Raw genomic sequence first — 13,731 nt, 5'->3', positions numbered from 1 at the left:
GATTTTTATGTTTAAAGCTTGTGATAAACAAGCTTTAAACATAAAAATCATCTATGCACACAGCTTTGGTCTTTTATATTGGCACACTGTAAAAACTTCAGCAAAGCGAGTAAAGAGCCCAAGGTCATGAATCAGCTTCCAATCAGACATCTATGGGATTAACTGGAATGAGCCTGATGCACAACCTGTATGACCCAAGGGTTCCACTGCCAATGGCCCAGTGCCAGAGACGACAAGGCACGGGCCATGTCTATTCCTGAACTTTTTTGGTGGCACAAGGAGAACCTACACAGTATTAGATGGGAGATTTTAATGTAATGAGGACACAAAAACTGCAAATATGCATTAGTTTGTCTTGTTTACAATGTGGAAATTTCGACTCAAATGAGTAACCCTGGTTTGGTCCTATATCCTTACATTTTGCAGCCATGTTAACTTCTGGTCACCACAAAACACTCTCAAGCAGCTCATTTTACTAATTGAACCCTCAGATCATTATCAAAGCACTATTTACTTCAGCGCAATATTCTAATTAGATTATGGTCTCTATTTAACCCATCATGGACTCTTTGAAGCTCTGTGTTTTTAGTGTTAAGTCCTCAGATGCACGGTTGGAAATAAATAGACAAGCTCCTTTTAATTTAATGAGAATCACTGCCTATCCAGACTGAGTCTCTTTGCATTTTTTTTTAACCATCCCACCTACTCGTTTTTTGCCATTGAAATCCAGTTAATTGAAGGAGTCTTTCACTGCTATACATGAAGGGGCCAAATTAGCATCCCTTTATGCCCACTGGGAAACTAAAGCAGACCTGGAGGCTTTGATGCGAGAAGCACACTTTCAGTAGGCGGCAGGCATCCTGAAAATGAGCTGATGGCCCTGCTATTAAGCCCAAATGCAGATGCGTCCATGTGTTGCAAAACGCTTAATCTTTTAATTGATCACCTTCTGCATGGCCTGTTCTCCACATAGTTTTTTTTCTCTCCTCCTGCTTGTTACTAGAATCACATTTTGAAGACGACATGAATCACTTTTCAAATTGCCTGAAAGGCTTGTAAATAGAGCACAAAGGACAAGAGACTAGTTGTATGTTATTGTGCAGATTCCCTTGTGTCTGATAAAACAATTACATTTATGTAACGTGAGCTTGTTTAAGAGCCTGAGATGCCTGTGTATCTTATCTACATGTCCAAGTACTTACTCCATCCTCATCCTGATCACAGTAGTAATCAGAAAATAAAGAGAGAGCTTGTTCATTGATTTAATTTCACAGTCTTACAGAGCTTAAGTCTATGGAGCAGAGAGAGTGGACTGAAATGTGCAATAGTGGACGACTATTTAAAGATGATTGAATGAGATGCACTACAGCATCAACTACAACTAAACTACATGATCAGTAAATTAATGAATGAGCACCTGTTTTTTAATGTTTTTTTTTCGGCAGCCACCATATGGACTTATCTGCCTATCTGCTCCAAAGTCCAGCGCAACATAAAATATTTATAAATAACCCACCAGGACAAAAATGTGCTGGATTCTTTCATGTTTAATGTTCACAGGCAAAATGCAAAATTTGAAATGTGGATGTGTAATAATGTAAAAGAATATGTATTTCCATGGTCATATTAAAGATGTATATAACTGCAAAAAACAAGAAAAAATGATAGGGCACTGACTCAAAATAAATGACAAAAAAGATTATTTACGATAATTAAAATCGTCTGGATTTTCGCTTACATTAACATTCAATTTTAAGATCAAATTTATTGGCAGAAACACAAACCTGCCTTAAGATGAGTGTCATCATGGATTTACTGCACTATTTTCAATTTGGATTTAACTGTTGAAAACGGTTCACTGTCTTTTAAAAGGATTTTCAGAATACTTACCAAGCCTTTACCGTAATTACAAAAGCTATTATCGCTTACTTTTTACACCTTTACTTGCAGGTGTAAAAAGAAATAATAATTGTTTATTGTTTATCTGTAGTGTCCGTTTAATACAACACCGAGAACATTTAACCGAGTCCACAACATTATAACAAAACAGCCCGCAGTGTTGCAGCGGATGTCCACCCTGATTCTGAATGATCGAACTAGAAATCTTGCTATGACGAGACTTGGAATGTAAAACTCTGCTATCTCCCAGCCTTACAAAAAAGCTTACTTGAATTTACTCGTATTCATGTGTAGTCTGGGGGAGCGTTTGACTTTTCCTAATTTATCCTGTCATTCTTTTGCGTTGGTTGGCTCAAAGCTCAGCGGGCTTCACGTCATCATGCCGGAAACCCAGTAGAGAAGATGATGTAGCCTCGCATTCAAAGCTGAGCTCCATGCTGGGGAGACCGGTTCTTAATGCAAGTGGTTAAGACAGCCGTTTGAACTCCCAGAAGCATCTCACCATGATAACAGGATTACAGCCACATGTTGCGTCTAAACAGTAACATTGCATTCACAGGATTTATGTGGTTACTTTTTTTTTTTTTTTTAAATCACTCCTTCTCGATTGGAAATGTAAACAGCAAATGCTCCCCGGTAGAAAAAACACACGCACACAAAATAATAGTAATAATAATAATAATAATAATAATAATAATAATAACAAAAACAATTATGTATTGTTAGATATATTTACAGACAAAAATATATAAATGATGTTTTCATTCAAAACCTGATTTACAAAATCTTCAACAATATCCACACACTGCCAATAACATATACATGTTTTTTAAAGTAGCATGGAGAATGTTGTCTGGAATAAAAGTATAGTAAAACATGGGCAGAGCGCTTTTCCACAGGTTTATTTACATTCATTTTTACACTTATTTTCTCCTGAAAATAAAAGACACAAGTGTGATGTTTCAAAATAATATGTCTAGAGACTTACTAATAATAATAACAATAATAATAATAATAATATAGATAATATAGAGTTTGCAAAACATAACAGAATAATCCATAGCCTTTATGCAGAGGAAAATTGGCAGTCATATAAAAAAATTAATTAACGGTGTATTGTACAGCCTGTTCCCCCCTCACTGTAAAACTGCCATTTATCATTTTAAGTTTTTTTCTTTAAATAGCTATTTAAAGAAAAAAACTTAAAATGATCCCACAGCTGTCTATAGGCTGCATTTACAAAAAAACTAAAACTAAACAAACAAAAACAAAACAAAAAGCCAAAAAACAGTGCAGCCTACTATAGTAGATGATCCGGGGAGCAAATGTCATCCTCGATATCCACATCGTCGTCGTTTTCTTCCAGCATATACGAATCCGACTCGAGGCCGTGTTTCAGCTCCTCTACGCTTTTGTCGTTTAGTTCGCTCTCGCTGGAGTTCTCCGCACATCGCTCCATCTCTCCTGTTGCCTTCCGCTCGTCCTGCGCTTTCCTCAGCTGCTTCTTGTGCTTCATCCGCCTGTTCTGAAACCATGTTTTCACCTGCACGTAAGAAACGAAGACGCGCAATAGAAAAGTTTCTATGGCTCTCTCTGCTTGTGTGTAAAATATTTATTATTAAAACTGAAATGTGTTTTCTGTTACTGAAGTTTAACTATAGTTTAACATATGGAGTTTCATTCGAGATATGAAACTAATTCTAATTATCCCATATATGTCGTATATAGGGCTAAATAACGCTTTGATAATGTAGCTATTGTTTTGTTTTTCTTTCTTTTATGTATTATAAAATAAATTAAAAAGGGAATAACTCACTCCACATTTGGGTGTGTGTGTGTGTGTGCGCGCGCGTTCGCGCGCGAGCCAACCTGTGTCTCTGACAGGCTCAGCGCAGTGGCCAGCTCCACTCTCTCAGGTGTGGACAGATACCGCTGAATCTCAAACCGCTTTTCCAGCCCGGACAGCTGCGAGTCAGAGAAAACAGTCCGGGCCTTCCTGCGTCTACAGTGCTTACCCGGTAACTCTGCGTGGTGCTGGAACAAGGCCGGCATCTGCATTCCTGCCGGCAATAAGAAGAGGTGGTTTGTATTATTTATAATGCTATTGAAGTATTAAGAAAAATCACAATATATCCCAGAAATAGGATGAACTTGAGTTTGGTGATGAATTCTTTGCCAAGGTAACAAACCTCGCTATTTGTAATAATAATAATGACATATTTAAAATATAAAAAAAAATAGTAAAACACCTGCATGTTACAATCGGCTTTATAATTTGAATGCACTTTGCAGAATACAGTAATTAAAATACATTCAAAGAAACGCATAATTGAAAAGGTTAAGTCAAGTAAAGGATTCCGAGATTTCTGCTTTTCCTCTAAAGCGTTATCATAAACTAGAGGCAATGTCCAGATAACAGCCCGCTGTGTGTAACAGCTTCCTTGTTATGTCAGGCCTCTGCCTCTGCCTCTCCCTTGCTTACCTGACGTAAAGAAGTACTGGTGGTGCTCCGGTTTGTGGAGAGGATGGTGCGGATGTGGGGCTAATATTGGGGTAGGCATCAGTGGGTATCCGTACTCCAGGATAGGCACCCGGGAAGCCAAGGAGCTACAGAACGGCGACGGGATGACCTCTCGCAGGGGCTTGGGCTTGTGCAATAAGATGTCCTCAATGAAAAACGACGTGGACCTCTGTGTGGGTGCCGCAGATGCGTAGTTCATACTCATGGTGTTACTTCGGATGATTATTTTCTTGCCTTTAAACCTGCATCAACACCTGCCTCTTCCCTCCAAGCCTTTGTCAAATTTAAATGTGGACCCTCTGTGTGACCAGTGAATGACACTATGCCGAGCATTCCACAGACACCGGTGGGAGGGCACTTTTGCAATAAGTATTTATTCAGAGACGGTGCCGGATTGGGGATACTGGTTTGCGCATCAGCCAATTAGGGCTTTTGATGGACGGAGGAGAGCCGCGGGGGACGAGATTTTCACTCTGATTGGTTCAGACGGATTCCAAGCTGTCTGTTTATTTATTTATTTGTTTATTTATTTTGGTGGGTTTCAAGATAAGGAGCGCACGTGTGAACAGGGTTAATTTGGAAAGCAACCGGGAATCATCGCGTATAGCTGCGCTTAAGTGGTCGCCAAGCAACTACGCAGTTTTTGACTTCTGTCCTAGTGAAAGCGTTATTCTGTATTTACCCGAACAGAGAATACTATACAAAAATAAATATAACCTACGGACGAGGCCATATTTGTTTCGACAGTTTTCTTACAGTCTCCAAACAATTCAATCGTTACATTTAATCATGTGTGAAAATGAAGGAGAGTTTTTTTTTTTTTTTTTTTTTTTGGTCTGTCATAGAATATGAATATGAAGTAGCCGGGAGTTACGGACGTAAGGCAAGACAAATTGTACATGATGTTTAAACTTCCCTTTGTAGTTCAGGTACAAGCCATTTATTACTTTATTACTGTGCCTGGTAAAAACAGTCTGTACTGCTACATAAATATTCACCCACAAACTCTAAAGGACATAAATTCACAAACAGACTTTGTACACATTGCAAAATCATTTTCAAGAAAACAAGATAATAAGGCCACAGAAAAAAGACATCCAACATGGTACTAACCGTTTGCAATGTTAGGAACATGACCGAACAAAGGTTGTTGCTTTCTGTCATAAAAAATATCAATTAATTAATTTTAAGAATGACTTTTTTCCCCTCATTTATTTAAGCGCGAACGGACCACCTGAAACAACCCTCTGAAAAAGAAGAAATCAACTCCTCAGGGAAATCCGAGTTTTTGATTACTTCAGTGACTTTTTGATGAATATGTATGAAATAATTAGACGAATAGCTCATGGTCACAAAATACATTGGTTCAACTGTAATAAAATAAAAATAAATACAATTATGTGAAAGTGCAGATGATGTTGTGGGGAGACCGGTCTCCCCGTGGTGTTTAAGAATTGTGCTGTTTCGCCATTTCACTACAAGCCATAAGAAAGAAACAGCACAAGTGTGCATAGCGGTTGGTAAACTTAAATGAGAGTTGCTTACGTGCCATACATATCGTATTTCATCTGTAGCCTAGGCTACCTCATTTTAGGCTCCTTGTGTCATCAGTCTGGTATCTTTGCTGTCCACATGAATTGGCCTTTTGATTTCCAGAAACATTTTCTGCTCTCTTCCTTCATATTAGTACTTTTTGAATTAAGTGACTTAGCTTGTGCCACAGGGAGATAATCTGCTACAGGTCTGTCTTGTCATTCCACCCAAATTGGCTGTAATTGTCGGTATTGAAATCTGGGAGAGTACAAGTGCCGCTCCTGGGCCCATTTTGGATAGAAAGCGCTGCGCTGTAATTTGTTGATATGGTGTTGTCATCACATTTCCAATCAGTGCGCTTAATGTGAAAGTGTCTTAATGCAGGCGGAATTCACGCTGCAATGCTATTAGGCAATTAAGAGAGATGTTAGAGCGGAAGTTGTAATCCTTGGACTGGAGGACAGGATTTCTATTTGATCACACGGAAGGAGAGCAAATTCATTACTGGGAGTCAGTTATGCTAGAAAAGCGCTGTTCTGCTGCATTAGTTTGCATAAGTTTGCTCAGAACGGACGCTCAGTAGGCTACATAAATTAATATAGTTGGATGCAAATCAAATGTGTACGATTGCAAACGTACACATTTGTGTTTTCTGATATCGCTGAAACCGATAAAAGGTGTACACCTTTCTAAAAACCCTCCTTACACTTCATATGGGGCTAATATTTCCCTCAGTATGTTAAATAAGGCAGTGAGAAGCAAATTAAATAAGATTTTCTGCCTGCTTCATAAAACTATGAGATTACACGAGTACGCCACAATCAAAACACGTCTCCGACGTTCATTTTTAAGCACGTAAATAATGCTAAGTGGAAGAAAAAGACAGGAACTTTATAAGACAATGTATCCTTGCTGCACCTGCATCTGATTCATCCCCTTTGTGAAAAGCACCAGGATAAGACGTTGGTTTTAGGTAATGAAATTGGGTTAAGGACGCGTTTTTTGTTTGCTTGTTTTTTAGTGTCCCTTTTATTCATTACATTTTTGCGTTTTTCTGACGTGGCAGGTTCGGATGAGTTCAGCTATCAGTATAGCCGTGCAGGATAGTAAACAATGAATGGAAGGAAAACGCGGTTGTAAATTGACTTTTTTCTCTTTTTCTTTTTCTTTTTACGCTTTTCTACTCTAGCTGAGCTCTCAAAGCATTTTATACAACATGCCCCATCCACACAGGGACTTTTTTTTCTTTCTGTGCTTAAGTGCTTTATATCTAACATTCACAATCAGATCACTGTCCAAGGATATTTGGCATGCAGACTTACTAACCTTGGTTGTAATTCCTGAGCTACAGTATTGTGTTGTTCCTGAGCTACAGTATTGTGTGTGATTCAGTGAGTTTTGTGGGAATTGTATGCTTAAACTCATCAAATGTGCTGATTAGGATAATGTAGCAACATTTACAGAGAAAAAAAAAAGTCTGTCTACATCAATTGCCCTTACATAAATATAAGGTTAAATATAAATGTAAAGTTTGCTCTCCTACAGTTTTCTTTAATTTTGAAATCATAGATTAAATTACCAGGCTTGAAATGAGGTCAGTGGCTTGTAGTTTTCTTACAAAAAAAAGCACATATCTTGAATTTACCCAAAGCTTCGGATTTGGCAGTAATTAACACTGTTTTTATTATTATAATATAGGACTGTGATAAGCACATGTGTCGGGAACAACATTGATCACCATCTATGGTATAGTTATGTGAAACAGCTGAACACCTTCCCAAAACCGTAAAACATTGCTAAAAACAAGTGAGGAATAAATATACACAAGCCTAATGAAACTGAGTACAACATGCAGTCTGTGTATGTATGACAAAGGAAAAAACATTCTTTCTAGTACTTTATTGAAATTATTTAAGCTCCAGAGGTCATCTGTGTGCGAGAATCCAAACCATGCAGCTCTCATGAACCACTGCTTATTTGTCTTCTAATGTGAGGTGGCACTTCTAGGGCATTCATGCATGTATATATAAATTATACCTGCAAAGGAAAAGGGGTTAGGTTTTGGTTATACATTATGAAATTGCTCCCACATGCATCTTAATTATTTTCTTTGTCATATTTTCAGTTACCCAAAGTAACATTTTTATAGAACTGTGTAGCTGTATGCAAAGGTGGTGATAGACTATATTCAGTGAGACTGATATGACAAGTAAATGAGTGTTTTTGCATTCGTACTAAAGAACATAGTTTTAGTAACCTGACATTTTAGGTCACCCTGACCCACTGAACTATTATTTGGTTTTTGTGTGTGTGTGTGACTCTATAACGCAGCTTGGTTAAAGAATTCACCATCCTAACTGATTAAGACACATATTTGAGGTTCACAGTAATACTGAAAAATGTACACTGCATACAAAACTTGTTGTTTATTTCTCATATTATAGTTAATGCATGCAAATCATGCCATAGAAATGAATGTGCTCTTGTCACTTAACTGTCACTTACTTTTAATCATCCAAGTTCATTTTCTTGCAATTTTTTTCCTGATATTTGCTAAACAGTTTAATGTAGTGATATTTTCAGAATTTCAATGGTGTCCCCCTTATTTTCATTTTCACATTCAGCATTGTGGACAGTCTCCTGATCAGCAGGTACTCACAGCACAGTAGAAGAATCAGAGAAAAGCATTTGCTAAAAACATTATTTACCGATAATGTTTTTAGGTAGTGCTTCACTGTGAGTTAACCAACATGTAGTTGCACTGATTCTGTTGTTTTCTTTACATGTATGTAGTACAAATTCAGTGTGCTAGTTACAGCTATCATATCATTCCCAGTTATAAATATGTCCTCGACGCAGAGGTTTCATTCATAGCCCACTGCATGGATGAGTTGACCCAGACAAACCAAAGAATATGATAGTAGCTGTGTGAAACTGAGGAAAAGTGCTGAATGTTAATGCATCTGCTTCGCTGGTTTGCAAGTTTACCTGAAATTAAAGTCAGCACCACCGACGCCCATCCTGGAATATACAACCAAGAGAAACTCCAGTTTCCATGATGTTTCCCATAGTAAGTTAATAGTTACACCAGTGAACATAGACATAGGTAGAAATACTAAAAAACCTGTGCCGAAAAAGGTCAAGGAAAATGAGAAATAAAAAAACAACACCCCTTTTTTCAAAAGATTGTTGCTGTGTACTCAATGGTATTCAATATGTTAGCATGAATTATCTTTAGTAGTAGAACAACAACAACAACAAATTATATAGTTGAATAAAGGCTACTCGGATTATGAAGAGCAAAGTGTTAAAACAGGAGCTTAATGCCGCCTGTTAGACATGAATACTGTCTTTTATGAACACAAGCGTGTGTGCTTTGTTGTGAAACTGTCCTGATAATGGAATAATTACAAAATAAGAAGTTTGTGACTAGTGCATCCTTTTCTAGTCTCAGTTATTGACAGTTGGACTCATTTAAGGTCAAATCCAATTCAAATTACTGCTTGTACTGAAACGACAGAAGGAAGTACATACTTACATGTGATGAAAAACAATAGGTTTTTCATCACATGTCAAACCTTTTGTCAAACCTGTCAAAAGAGGAGTAATGGATGAAAGCTGTAACGCCACTGATGATGCCAATGACACAGATCAGAAGAGAGATGATCCGTCTAACTGGGCGGTGGACAAGGGCAGAGGTCAAAAGGAATCACTTGTACGGTCAGTGCAAGTCACCACAGATGGAAATTCCAAACCTACGAATCCAAAAGAAACAAATGAACATCAATCAAATTATATTTAGAAACTTGCAGTTTTTAGCACACAGATTAAAAAAAAAAAGGGTCTCATATTTTATGGTTTACAACAAGAGCATTTAATGTTTTTGTAGTTTCAAATTTTGTGATCAACCCAAATCTAATGAAAAAAAACTCTGTTACTCTTGATGACTCATGAGTTAAGAGATACTGTGTATGATTTTCACAATGCAATGATTTTCAGTGTTGTTTGGTATTTTAGCAGTATGCACTCTGGATTTGGGAACTGAAAACCCAGACTTAGCATCACTTACCATGTAGCAATAATGTTTGAATATGTGCAGAATGTGGTTTCCAGTGTTGGGAAGGTGACTTTTAACATGTATTCCACTACAGATTACAGAATACATGCTCTAAAATGTATTTTTTTAACGTATTCCGTTACGTTACTCAATGAGAGTAACGTATTCTGAATACTTTGGATTACTTAATATATTGTCCTGCTTTTTACAACTACATGAATGTACTATTGCTGTTTGATTTATTACTATTACTGAAGGTTACTCACCATACCAATACCAACTAGATTTTTAAATGTTGATATAAAATGAGTAACAGTAGGGTGGACATTAGGTAATGCTGAACTTTTTGCAGCAATCTCTTATAGAAAACTATTCTGCGTGTATATAAAACAGGTCCACAGCTCTGAACCGTAGTAAAGGGACCTCTGCCTAATATGTTGGGTTCCGTGTCGGGTAACTGTAACTTTGTTGTCTGGGTCAACAGTTGAGTCTTAATAGCTTACTTACAACTGGGCTCGTCAGGCACTCTTTTTGGCTGCAGTGCAGCCACAAGTAGAGGTAAAATTGGCCGTGAGATTGTGACACAGGCATCAGAGCCTCTTATTGCGTGTTTTGTTTGGGTTTCCACCAGCGTGGAATTACCAGAAAGAGAGAGGGCGTAGCCTAACATGTGAAACTGGAAAAGACCACCGTGTAATCCATTTATTTCAACAAATACCACCTTTTTAAACGGTAACTGTAACGGAATACAGTTACTCATATTTTGTATTTTAAATATGTAACCCCTAACCCTCCCCAACACTGGTGGTTTCATATTGTCTTGCTGAAATAAGCAAGCCCTTCCTTGAAAAAGATGGTGTCTGTATGGCAGCATATATTTCATGAATAGACAGAATACTTCATGTCCGTACATTAGAAATGAGCTTTGTGTAAGTATTTGCCAACACAGTCTTTGACATAGATGATCACCTCTCTATCTTTAATTCTGAAAGAGTCAACTTCTCTGTGGTGCTTTATCCCCCCCGCCTGCTTTTTTTAACAGGTTCACCGTTTATTTATACTTACAACGGCTCTCACCATGAGGGAAGCAATTCCCCGGTGTACAGTAACGCCACAAGCTCTGGTGCATGTAGTTACTGGACTGCCGATATTGCATCCAGTAATCGGTTGCTGTGGAAACAATGAGGAGGATGTTCTCCACGCCTGCACAGAACAACCCACCACCCATAAAGCTGTTCATCCTGCACCTGCAGAGACAGACAGTAACATGGCACATAAGGTCACTTAGCATCAGTGGTTACGGACAGGGTTCCCTCCTCTCCATCTCACACACACACACACACACACACACACACACACACACACACACACACACACACACACACATTCACACACACTTCAGGGAGTGCAGGTCTAAGTGTCAGTAATTGCGTTATAATGAACATATTATTTCTACTGGATTGTGCTCTGGTGTGTGTATGTTTCTCTTTGTTCTCTGGGGGATCAATCCCTGAAGATAGCCCCGACCCTCAATGCACACACACACGCACACACACAGACATGTCTGGCCTCCATCAGGTCCAGCAGTGCTTTGATACTTGATACTTGATTGCTCATTGTTCCACCTCGATGCAAAATCCAGTACCCATTGTCAATGACAGTTTTGGTAAGGAAGGGACTTTAGATATATATCATGTTATGTCTGAAACCTGAACAAGCTGTGTACTTAAGAGCTGTCTGTATTCATTAAAGTCCTGTGTAGTTCCTTTGAGTAACATTTAACCCTGAGCATCCTCTACAACAACAGGCGCAGTGCTGAGACAATAGGCCAGGCTGCCTGTCAGCCAATCAGCACTCACCAGTTTTATTGTTTGGGGATCTGCTGAAAAAACAGAAAAGCTAAAGTAATAATATGTCTGTACGGTTTTAATTGAAATTAGAGGGCTGAACTTACTGGAGAGTAAGCCAAACATTAAATCACTATCTTTCCTGTTTTGCTTCTGACATTTTAACACATTATAAAAACAGTATCACAATTGTCACACTTAAAAAAAATCTTAATATTCCTGCTCAGTATGAATGTTTTCAAAATGCATTCAAAATTCAGAAATGGATTTTAATGGATTTAAATTACATTTGCTGTAAATGAGATGTGATATTACCACTTACACTGTGCTAAAGTATTATAAATAATTTATCTTATACATTATTAGGAGCATTTAATCTTTTTGTCAAGATCAAAAAAGCTGTAAAAGCTGTTATTTGTGTGTCAGTTTCCATAAACCAAAAGAAAGTGATACAATTAGAGAAGCAATTTACTTTGAAACAGAGAGCATAGATCATATCATCAAGCTGTCACAAATAATTTTTCTTTACACTGTGAAGACAGTATTTCTTGCAGTGTTAATCATTACAGTAACTAGAACAAAATGTCTTGCAAACGTTGCCGTTGTATTTATTGTGCTCTGTTTTAGACAGCGCAAACATCTCCCACTTTAAGTAAGAAAAAGTAAAAGTAAAGTGAAAGTAAAAGTGAATAAAAAAGAGTGAATAATTTTAAATATGATTCAAAGTTACAAAAAAAAACTTGATACAATTTTAGAGTGAAAGAAATAGATCAAGGATATATTTCTTAGAGATATGATTGATTTCAGTTTTAGATCTCAATTCCTTTGCATCCTGAGTTTGTCAGTGGCCACATTTCAGGTTACAGGTTGGCCTTTAAGCCAACCTGTTACCTGACCGGTGCACATTGGCCCTGATAGCAGCACATTCATTCATTTTCATTACTGATAATCTCTTAATGCAACCAGCTCCTCCCTTACCTTCCCCGTGCACTCATGCACCTTGTAGAACAGAATTTATTGTGGAAGAAATGCTTGATAAAGATGGATAAGCAAAAGCAAAACAACGGAGCTGAAAACCCAAGAGAGAAAAACCAAAGGAAACTAGAAACAGATGCAACAAAATGTGTCAAATTAACCATCATATTAGCAGTCTGAGGCTACGGTTGCCCGCTCTAGCCGTGAAGTGTAGGAGGGACTGCAGTCCAACAAAGGGTGAGGAAGGTGTAATTAACATGGTAAAAAAATAGAAAGAAGGACAAAGGTAGGAAGGAAGAGATTCAAGTAAAATGAAGGTTTATGTTGACCACGAGCCACTACTAAAGCTAAAATGTAGCCTTTAATTGTGACATGCTGCATTGCAGTGCAACTAAGATGTCATACTAAGATGATATCATATATAACATCATTAATTGACATCACTCCGGCCTCTCTTTCTGTCTATTTGGGCCTAATTGTTGGTTAGAAGTGGAGGAGAAAGAGATAGAAGACCAGTCTGTAAACTATTTTACTCACCCAAGTTCTGCTATGACAGAGCAGAAAACCCAACGACCAACAACAATAACATTTAGTAATGTTTTTTTTATTTAGGAAATAAAGTGATGAGTAATTATTTGATTTCCTTTTCTTTTTTTTTGCATGTACTACCCAGTATTTCCATTGTTCTGTGGAATTGCACGCATATGTGCACATATTTAAGAAGACCATCTGCTCTGTTTTGACTTATCACGATGGGCTGCCTGGACCAAAAATGCCAGAGCCACTGTTTTGTCCCAGTCCAGCACTGAACTCAGCATATCATAAACAGGAAACAAAGGAAACAACGAAGTCACAAAGTTCTTCGTTCAGCTGGTCGACATAGCAGTTTATCATCTGTC

General features: G+C 37.8%; 1 protein-coding gene across 2 annotated transcripts; it reads right to left on the bottom strand.

The window, feature by feature from the left end:
- Nucleotides 1-1,307: 1,307 nt before the first annotated feature.
- On the bottom strand, nucleotides 1,308-11,246 carry bsx (brain-specific homeobox). 2 transcript variants are annotated; one of them, XM_003448889.5, is made up of 4 exons: nucleotides 11,076-11,246; nucleotides 4,382-9,708; nucleotides 3,769-3,959; nucleotides 1,308-3,442 (listed from the first exon to the last, which is right to left on the bottom strand). In XM_003448889.5, the coding sequence occupies exons 2-4, from the start codon at nucleotides 4,623-4,625 to the stop codon at nucleotides 3,200-3,202; spliced, it is 678 nt and encodes a 225-aa protein (XP_003448937.1). In that variant the 5' UTR covers nucleotides 4,626-9,708; nucleotides 11,076-11,246; the 3' UTR covers nucleotides 1,308-3,199. The 2 variants fall into 2 exon arrangements, with proteins under 2 accessions (XP_003448937.1, XP_025766835.1); XM_025911050.1 differs by having other exon boundaries at nucleotides 11,088-11,246.
- Nucleotides 11,247-13,731: the final 2,485 nt, after the last annotated feature.

The sequence above is a fragment of the Oreochromis niloticus genome, linkage group LG10 (assembly GCF_001858045.2).
Source record: "Oreochromis niloticus isolate F11D_XX linkage group LG10, O_niloticus_UMD_NMBU, whole genome shotgun sequence".
Lineage (NCBI taxonomy): Eukaryota > Metazoa > Chordata > Actinopteri > Cichliformes > Cichlidae > Oreochromis > Oreochromis niloticus.
Note: the sequence above shows the minus strand (reverse complement) of the source record. Positions and strands in the feature narration are given on the sequence as shown.

Excerpts from the sequence above, each read along its gene's own strand:
- bsx (XM_003448889.5), bottom strand. The coding sequence starts at position 4,625 with ATGAGTATGAACTACGCATCTGCGGCACCCACACAGAGGTCCACGTCG. Across the intron at positions 3,960-4,381 it reads CCAGTACTTCTTTACGTCAG|GAATGCAGATGCCGGCCTTG; the intron begins GTAAGCAAGGGA and ends TATTGCCGGCAG. Across the intron at positions 3,443-3,768 it reads TGAGCCTGTCAGAGACACAG|GTGAAAACATGGTTTCAGAA; the intron begins GTTGGCTCGCGC and ends TCTTACGTGCAG.